Raw genomic sequence first — 9,194 nt, 5'->3', positions numbered from 1 at the left:
AAGGCTAAAATCTGAGGATCATGGTTCAAAGACAGCTTAGGCAGGCAAGTCTGTGAGACTGGCTCCAATTAACTACCAGAACACCAGAAGTGTAGCTATGTCTGAGTGGTAGAGCACCAGCTTTGAACAAAAAAAGCCAAAGGACAATATCCAGGTCCTGAGTTCAAGCCCAGTAACCAGCACCAAAGAACAAAAAAAAAAAAAAAAGGTAGAACAGAAGCCAAACCACTGCTTTGGGTAGAAACAACATGGAAAATATTTTTTGAATATTAAAGATCCCAGCAGTACACTGGACCAAAATCTAAACAGGAAATGGGATCCCAGATGAACTGAAGGGAAAAATCATTTAGCAAAAAATAAAATAAAAAATAAAAACGTTGAGGAGGCCATAATGCTTGATAAGGAATGTACTCATTACCTTGCTCATATGATTGTAACCCCTCTGGTATAGTATGTTCACAATAAAAAAAAACTTATTAAAAAAATAAAAAGTTTATCTTACCACTGCTTGCAACTGGGACATCTAGAAACATTTATGGAGTTCTGTGAAAATTTAAGCAGTTAAAAAAAAGTCTCACTTGACTGTCACAAAGGGGCTCCGTGGGTGGTGTCAACGCTTATCCAACAGAGGAAGACAGCTGGCATTTCCTCAGCTCTCCAGAAAACGGGCCTGCCTCTCCCTACAGTTCCTAACAGAGGCAAAGCCCCAGGAGTTACAGTAATCCAGCTCAAACTGTCCCTGCTCTCAGCAACTCAGTTTCTCTAAGTGGAGAATACAGATCAAAGGGAGAGCTGCCTATAAAAGCAGTTTTATTTTTATGGCTCAGTTAATGTTTACTAAAGTGAGTCCATTCTCGGTGACAACACTCAGTGGATCCAGCCTCCCTAGGGACTGGACTCAAGAAGGGGCAGAAAGGGGCATCCTGCTTAGGGCTTCACCCTCTAAGCCTCCATGATGACAGAACTCCTGGAGGCTTGTCTAGTAAACAGCTTTCTACTTCAGTATGGAGTGAAATAAACTAAACTCAAGCCATAAAGAGGAGAAAGCAGAAAAATCAAGCAGATACAAAGATGAAAATACAAGAAAACATGCACATGTAGCAATGAGCCAAAATTACCAGTCATTGTTAGCACTGCAGAAGCTGGAGAATTTTCATCCTTTTATAGGAAGTATAATTCCTGACAAAGAGACTCTGATACTTTAAATAAAACAACAAATAAATATAAATTAATTAATGAAAGCATGCAAAGTATGGCTCTTGGGGCTGTTTATTGATTTCATACCCTGGAGGGTCTGGTAGCAGCGGCTCACATCTATAATCCTAGCTATTCAAGAGGCTGGGGTTTGAGGATCCAGGTTGGAAGCCAGCCCTGGCAAGAAAATCTATGAGACTCTTATCTCCTATTAACCACCAAAAAAGCGACAAGTAGAGCTGTGGCTCAAATGGTAGAGTATCAGACCCGAGTGAAAAAGCTAACGGAAACCAGGCCTAGGCCCTAAAAGTTCAAGCCTCAGTTTAAAAACAAAAATCTGAATGGAATGAGAGTCGCAGTAAGATTGAATTTCAATGTAGTCTACATAAATCAATTACCTAAGGCAAATAAGTATAATGCCCCTTTCATGGGAGCATTTATGGCCCATCAGGTGGGAGTGTGATAGGCTAAAGTATAACTTCATGACACAACAAAGTGAGAAAGTAAAGCAGGGACTAACTGGGCCATTATGCCCAAGAGCAGGCAAAAGCCAGAATGGATTCCACTGTGTGGATCACATCTGACAGAGGCAAACATGAAAAGGGTTTTTTGGTGGTGGTTGTTATTGGTGGTGGTGTAGGTTTTCTGGTGGGATATTTGAACTCTCAGGCTTTATGCTTGTGAGGCAAGCACTCTACTGCTTGGGGTACATACTACTGCATCTCATTTTGTTCTGGTTATTTTTATTTATTTAATCAGTCAGACCAGGCCTGCCTGGTCTCTGGGCCTGGGTGCTATCCCTCAGCTCTTCAGCAAGTTAAGTGCTCTACCACTTGAGCCACAGTGCCACTTCTGGTTTTCTAGTGGTTTATTAGAGTTAAGAGACTCAAAGACTTCTGCCCAGGCTGGCTTTGAACCATGATCTTCAGTTCTCGGCCTCCTGAGTAGCTAGATTTACAGGTATGTGCCACTGGTGCCCGGCTTCTGGTTATTTTTGAGACAAGGTATTTTTCTTCATATTTGCATGTGCTGACCTAGACCACAATCCTATTTCTGCTTCCCAGGTAGCTGTGATGTCAGATATCAACCACTGCATTAAACTTTTTAATAGCTGAGCTACTTTTTGCCTGGGCTGGATTAAATCATAATTCCCACAGTCTTGGCCTTCTGTGCAGCTAGAGTTACAAGAATGAACCACCATTCCCTACATCCACACCAGGAAGCCATGAGTTCTCCAAACAGCATGAATGGAAGGAAAGTTGTAGCTTTTAAAACAAATGAGAAACTTTGAGAAAGGCTAAGAATGTGGGTGGCTTAGGGGTAGAGCACTTGCCTAGCATATATGAGGTCCTGGGTTTGACCTCCAATACTATAAACAGCAACAACTTCTGGATGAATTGACATGATATAGATCAAGAGATGCTGGAGGGAGCGGAGCACAGAAAGCATCCCACCATGGCTTCCAAATGTCAGAGGAAGAAAAAGATACTAGAAGAATGGTAGCAAAGAAAAGTATGGACAGTTTTAATAAAAAGGTCCACAAGCATGAAGCTTTTACAAATACTAACCTAAGATCTCTACTGACTGGATATGCTGGTTATATATGTGCACAAAGTTAACCTGAATCTAAAAGTCTTCTTCAGTAAAATTAAAAAATAAAACAACAAAACTAAACTGTGTGATCAGAATAGTATTTGCAAGCTTTAAAATTCTAGGAAGTTAGCAGCTGGGAGAAACCACAGACCTCTAAGGGAAGAACAGGTCTATAACATTCTTTCACTGGAAGAATAGAAAAGACCACTATGGACAGACGTCAGTCCAGCTGTCTGAGTCAACAATACAGAGCCACAACTACTCCACCCGCTTTCACCCAGCACCTAAACCCACAACGCAGAAAGGGCCTGCCTGGTCTCAGGACATTCCATCCCCTGGATTATAGGATGACGTCTCTGTTTCCTACCCTCCGAACAGGGTACAATTTTCTAAAAGCAGAAGAAAAAAAAAAACCTTTCCAAGAAAATAAACACTGCCGAACAACTGTCCCATTCTGTTTCCTATTTGGATTACATAATTACTATGAAGTCAAAACTTTCATACTGATGCACCAAAAAGAACTCTGGGTACATACAAGCTCAACTACTTCTTTTGTCCCCTGAAGTCCTACAAAATTCTCCCCATTCCCAAAAAATAGTTGCCAGAACCCAGGGTGAAGTGAAAGCCTGTGGGGATATCAATTTTGCATATAACAGCCTTCAACAAATAATAGTAATAATAATAAATATTCCTACTAAGGGAAAGAATATAGAAAGAGAAAGAAAACACTAAGGGGCTAGACACATGGCTTAGGTAGTATCAAGTGTGAGTCCCTGAGTTGAAAACTCCAGTTCCTAAAAAGACTATCAGAATGAAAACAATGACTATGTATACCCTACCACTTTTGTTCCACTGCATGTAAAATGAGACTATCAATAATTAGTAGGTGGCATCATTTGGTAGCCACCAACGTAAAAGGATAAACATCTTCTTTCCTACCCCTCACTAATTAAGCTCCCTGAGTGTTTAAGGCAAATAACCACTGAGCCAGGCTGACTGGAATGCCACACAGCACAACACTAATTAATGTATCCAGGGATACCTTAATCCAGGTAGCTCAGTGCCAAAACGCTTGCTTAGCAGGTGCAACATCCTGTGTTCGATCCCCAGTACCACACATCACAAAAAAGGTATCCATATACTTCCAGGTGGGGCAGCAGTAGAAAAGCTGGAGGGTTCCTTTTATAGCCTACTCTAACTTGTTCATCTGACTGATGCAGAAATACTCCTCTTCACCTCATAAGTACTGAGGTAAGAACCTGATACCTAATGAGCTTGGTAATGTTAGAATTGTAAAAAGAAGACAACGATTATCTGTTGATGCATACTGATTTACTTGGAATTGGGAGGATTAGGAGCATAAGTTGCACAGTAGTTACACCCCAGAGAAGTCTTGGGGTGCTGTCAGTGTCCTAAGGCTACCTGCTAGCAAAATGCTGAACTTTCAAAACTCCACAGCTGCCTCCTTGTTCCCAGATAACTGTTAAATGGCAGAGCGTGCAACACAAGAACAGAACAGCAAAAGACTCTAGAAGAATGTCCACAGCCCCTTGGCATTGTGTAAGTTCTGCCAGAAGACACAGCTAACACTAGACAAATATTGTTAATGGGGTGTGAAGAAAAAACACAGAATCTGAATATTTGAATGAAAATAGTATCAAGCCATCAAATGGCAGATGCCGGGAGTCTAGCCTTTTAAATTTTAGTCTACAAATAATCTCTCTCTAAGACACATTTAGTAATCCTCCATCTTGGCTCCCCTATTTGGATATACACAGGGTGTTTTCCTTCCAGGCACAAAACTGTCTTGTGAGTTCCAAGATCTTCATAAAATAAAAAGAGATGCAACAAGTGAGTTCAGCTATATCATTGAGCCTTCTATTTACTCAGGATATACCTTTCTGATAACACACCATAGTACAGCTACACAGGAAAAATTTAAAGGTGGCAAAATGCATGTGTGGATTCCAGAAAAGATAAGTCTGTTTTCAACAGTCACAGGCTGTATGGCACACACATGTGTGCGTGCGCGCGCACGCACACACACACACACACACACACACACACACACAATTATGCAGACACAGCAGTTTTATTATGTCTATTCAACTTGGAAAAGACCAGGCTGCTTGTCAGTCCTTACGGTTTTTACACCAGGTTTTCCAAAGGATGGATGTGGCCCTTATCTACAGAGAAGGATCAGTAATGTTTATTTGACTTACTTCACTTGGTGTAAGTTTTTATGGCAGCCTTCTATGACCACAAAAGTATACATTCTCTACAACTCCAAGTAAGAAGCGCAGCTTGTAAAAGTCAGGTTTGTTTTTATTTAATACATTCTAATCAAATAGTAACAGCAGTAAATAAACACTTGGAAAAACAGACAGGTATCCCCCTGTATCTGGAAGAAAATTAAGTCAAAAGTATTCTACATGGTAGAAGGGAGAGAACTGCTGATGTCCATGGTTAGACAATTCAAGGACAACTTGGAAATTTCTAAAGCCATTTCCAAAATTAATGGCAACAGGTCCGGACATAGCTACTTCAAAGGGTGAAATGCCTACTTATCTACATTGGTATTTTATTACCAGGGGTTGGGTTGCACCGATAGAGCATTGACATTCTTGTCTTTAGCCTTAAAGGAAAAGGGAAAGCCTTTTCCATTTGCACCAGTTTCAAAGGATTCGGAAATAAGGCTCCCTTGAAATGTATTACTACAGTACTCATTCACAGGAGAGAGTTCATACGTGTAGTAAAAAGACAAATACAGGATTTCATGGTCATATTTTTTTGGTTGATTTGCTTAATTGCATAAAATGAAGGATAAATACTCACAAGCATGATCTGTTCAATGAAACTCCTAAGTACATCAGAATGCAATACAAAATGTCCCCAAACTGACTCTGATCGACAGGCATGTAAGATTGAAGCTAGGCCTGGGTCAGGTGGGTTCCTTTCCTCCTTTGGTACTATTCCATGGGGAACTCTTACCTAGTAAGGGAGCTTAGACCTTTGACCTAATGCAAAGGAGTTTCAGAAAGGCAAGGCATTCTGATCAAATGCGTCCAGGGCCTTTCTTGGGATGCTCGACAAGGATTGTCTGGTCTTGGTCAGCCTTAGGAAAGGAAGCATCGCTCAACTGCAAATGTCTAAGGGAACTTGGATACTTAGCTACCTCTTCACACATTTATATTAATTGACTTCAGCTGTTCTTAGGAAGAATTCTGCGCAATTATCCAGAGCAGTCACTCAAGTTTTGGTTCTCTTTATGTACATATATATACACACACATATGTATATACATATGTGTGTGTATATATATATTTATATATAGCTGCATTCGGAGATAACTCTATATGAGGCATGTTTAGAAAAAGAGAAACGCTTATACCTGGAATTTATATTCTTCCAAGTAATCTTTTAGTCTTGTTGGCAAGGGCAGTCCCCAGATGGTACCGGTACATTTGTTAATGGTGAGCCGACAGAGATGCTGCAGCGATGGTGCTGATGTGTAGAGTGGTTTGGTCAGGTAAAGGTGAACAGTCCCATTCCGGGGGGCCTCTGGGCCTGTGCGCTTATCCTTGCACATCTGAACATAGTAATCAATCAGATGAACCACACTGTCAAACTGTTTAAGCTTGGACTTGACACAGATGATAGAATCCAATCTGAATTTGCCATCTTGGTGCTCAATCCGCAGATTAGTTGGTCCAGCTGATGTCTTAACAGAGATTGTTAGTAGGTAGTCTGAATGTGAACTATCTCTAATCAAGAAAGTTCCTTCGGGTGCCTCTTTTAATTTCTCTTTGGCTTCGTTAACAGTCATACTTCCCCAGTACCATCCTGGGGTTTTTGTTCAAAAAGAAAAAGGAAAGAAGGGAAAATAGTTATTATAAGAATTTTTAGAATCCTGTTACTTAAGTCATTTTTCTGGCTCTTAAACAATTGTCTGTGTATGAGACAATTTAATCAGTGGCTATTACAAATGCATTTGATGGGAACTCAGCGAAAATTTGAGTCCATTTTATTTTTTGAGCACCAACAGTGAGTCAGGCCTTTTTTAAAAATAACTTTTCTGTAGTTCTTCTTTAAACCATGTTAAGGTTTTCTTCTAATGAGCCAAAAGAACTTTTGCAATATGACACACTGGCTGACAAAACTAGATGCTTTTCGTACTGTTTCACAGAAATAAAAATTAAGTAAATTAGAAATCAGTTAGTTAGAAATAAGATCCAAGCCCTTAAAAAAAGTAGAAGACACAATTCCAGTAATTCCAATAGAGTAAAAACAGAAGTAATTTTTTTTTGGATGGCTGAAATCCCACCCCCCAAAAAAATCTGCTAATGGCTGTGCCTCTTCTCAGCGTCTGCGGAAACACTGCGGTCTGGCTGATTTAGAAGTACAGTTGTCATATAATGGCTTCTGTTTGCCGCTCTGATTGATTACAACTGTCCCCATCAGTCGTTGACAAATGGGGAAATCACGATTGATAATTAGTACTTCCAAGTTTATAGCCTTTGCTAAACTCCTTTGGACTTTGCCCTCTTGTTCAAGCTGTAATCACAACCCTGTCGATCTCCTCCAAAATCTCCAATTTGCTTCGCTTTGGCCAGATGTCCCCGGCCCATTCGGTTCTCCAAAGTGACTCAAAGACATTGTGCATTTTTAAGAAGTTTGAACAATGTACTTCCCCCACCCCTGCAATAATAATAATAACAACAGTAATAATAAAAAGTACCGGATATTTGCAATCGGTCGGCGGGTCTCTCCAGCTCAGGGAAATCCCAGAGCCCGCACCGAAAGACAGTAACGAAGCAGGAAGCCGCGAGGGAACTTTCCTTCTCCTCGCTCGGCCTATTGCTACCAAAAAGTTCAGCCTCGCCCTCAAACCTAACCTTTTAGGATCCGGATTTTGAAAGCCGAAATGGCTACCCAGATTTAAAAAAAAAAGAAAAGAAACAGATTTTTATTTTCTCTCAGATGCGGAAAGACTGGAGCGAGCTCTCGCGCGCTGCGCAGGGCTGCGGGTGAACCACGCAGTGCGCGCGCGCCCCGTGGCAGCGCTCCCCGACATTCCCGGGGAGCAGCTGTCCTCCCCGCAGTCCGGCAGTGCCTGAACTTGGCCGCCAGGATCCGGGGCTGCAGCCGCGGCTCCGCCCGAGAGCCAGACGCAACTGAGACTGCCGGGAGCGCAAGCGCCCGCTCGCCGCCCTGGCACCCTGCGGAAAGGGAGGCTCCAGGCACGTTCTACCGCCCGGGTTCGAATCCGTGCGCCGATCGCCGGGCGGCCGTGCAACCTTGTTAGGCTGCAGCAGGTATTAGAGGCACTTGCTAACCCGGGTCTCCGGAGAGCCACTTTCCTTTTGCATTCCCAAAGATCCTGGGCCGAGCGGGACCGGCATCCCTCCCTCACCGCGGCTCCCCGCCCCGCAACGGGACAGGAAGCTTGGGGACGTGTTTCCATCTCATTCTTTTGCTAACCACCTCGGCCCCGGGTCGGGATGGCGGGCCCCGCCTTTGGGGAGGCGCCCCCTCCCGCACGCGCCGCGGCCGTCCGCTCCCCTACCTGTTTGACTGAGTTCCCGCAGGGCCTTCGCCAGCCGCGCCGCCTCCGGGGACGGCTCCTCCGCCGACCCCGCGGTCCCCCACTGGCTTCGCGTCCTGTCCGCGCCATTCCCGGAGGACTCCAGGCACCGCAGGGTCATGGGAGAAGGGTCCCCGCCGTAAAGACAGGTGGTCGCGTCCTTCCTGGAAGTCACAGGGAGCCCCCAAGCGCGCCCCTGCGTGGTGTCCGCAATGGTGACGGAGGGGGGAGGGACGGGGCCCCGCCGGTCCTTCCTCCCCAAGTCCCGGTGGGCCGATGGCAAAGTTGCTCGCCGAGGTGATCACCCACAGACCGCCTGCAAAGACAAAGTGGGGTGGGCGGGGAGGGGGTTGGGTCGGCCCGAACCCGACCCCCCGTGGCTGGGGTGGGGGTGGGGAAGCGCAGACGTGGAAAATCCCGGGGACTCCTCCGCCTCTAGGCTCCGGCACAGTTAACCCCCAGCATCCAGTTACCGCACGGGCCCAGCTCTGGAGAAAAGATGGATAAAGAGAGCGGGGATCCAAGCCCCAGGAGTTGGAAGGGGGTGACGGGGGTGGGGACAGAATGGATGGGGGTGGGGGGGACTGAGGTGTCTTCCCGCCTGGGCGGCTCGCCGAAATCCCAAACTGGCAGCTTAGGAAACACAAGTAGTCACCTGCAGGTCTAGTGGCGGGGAAATAAGGGCCTACCAGCCACCGACAAATAGAAAACAAATAGCAAGACAGCTCTTCTCACACTGGCATTTCCATTTTGGAAGTCTAGCAGCCGGTGGGTCCCCGCAGAATTCTTGCACCCCGGCAAAACCCGATTCCGAGCCCCCCCC

General features: G+C 44.6%; 1 protein-coding gene across 4 annotated transcripts in view; it reads right to left on the bottom strand.

Annotated features, from left to right (window-relative positions):
- Window positions 1-5,094: 5,094 nt before the first annotated feature.
- The window catches only part of Socs2 (suppressor of cytokine signaling 2), a 5,287-nt gene continuing 1,187 nt past the window's right edge, over window positions 5,095-9,194 (bottom strand). For 2 of the 4 annotated variants that reach the window (XM_013022923.1, XM_013022942.1), the window contains exons 2-3: window positions 8,354-8,687; window positions 5,095-6,630 (exon numbers count right to left, since the gene is read on the bottom strand). In XM_013022923.1, coding sequence (XP_012878377.1) covers window positions 6,173-6,630; window positions 8,354-8,492 — 597 coding nt within the window. In that variant the 5' untranslated portion in view covers window positions 8,493-8,687 and the 3' untranslated portion in view covers window positions 5,095-6,172. Of the gene's footprint in view, window positions 6,631-8,353; window positions 9,181-9,194 lie in introns of those variants that run through there. The other 2 variants (XR_001175312.1, XM_013022934.1) reach the window with 2 other exon arrangements.

This window comes from Dipodomys ordii, unplaced genomic scaffold (genome assembly GCF_000151885.1).
Source record: "Dipodomys ordii isolate 6190 unplaced genomic scaffold, Dord_2.0 Scaffold3, whole genome shotgun sequence".
In the NCBI taxonomy this organism is placed as follows: Eukaryota; Metazoa; Chordata; class Mammalia; order Rodentia; family Heteromyidae; genus Dipodomys; species Dipodomys ordii.
This window is presented reverse-complemented; position numbering and strand designations above follow the sequence as displayed.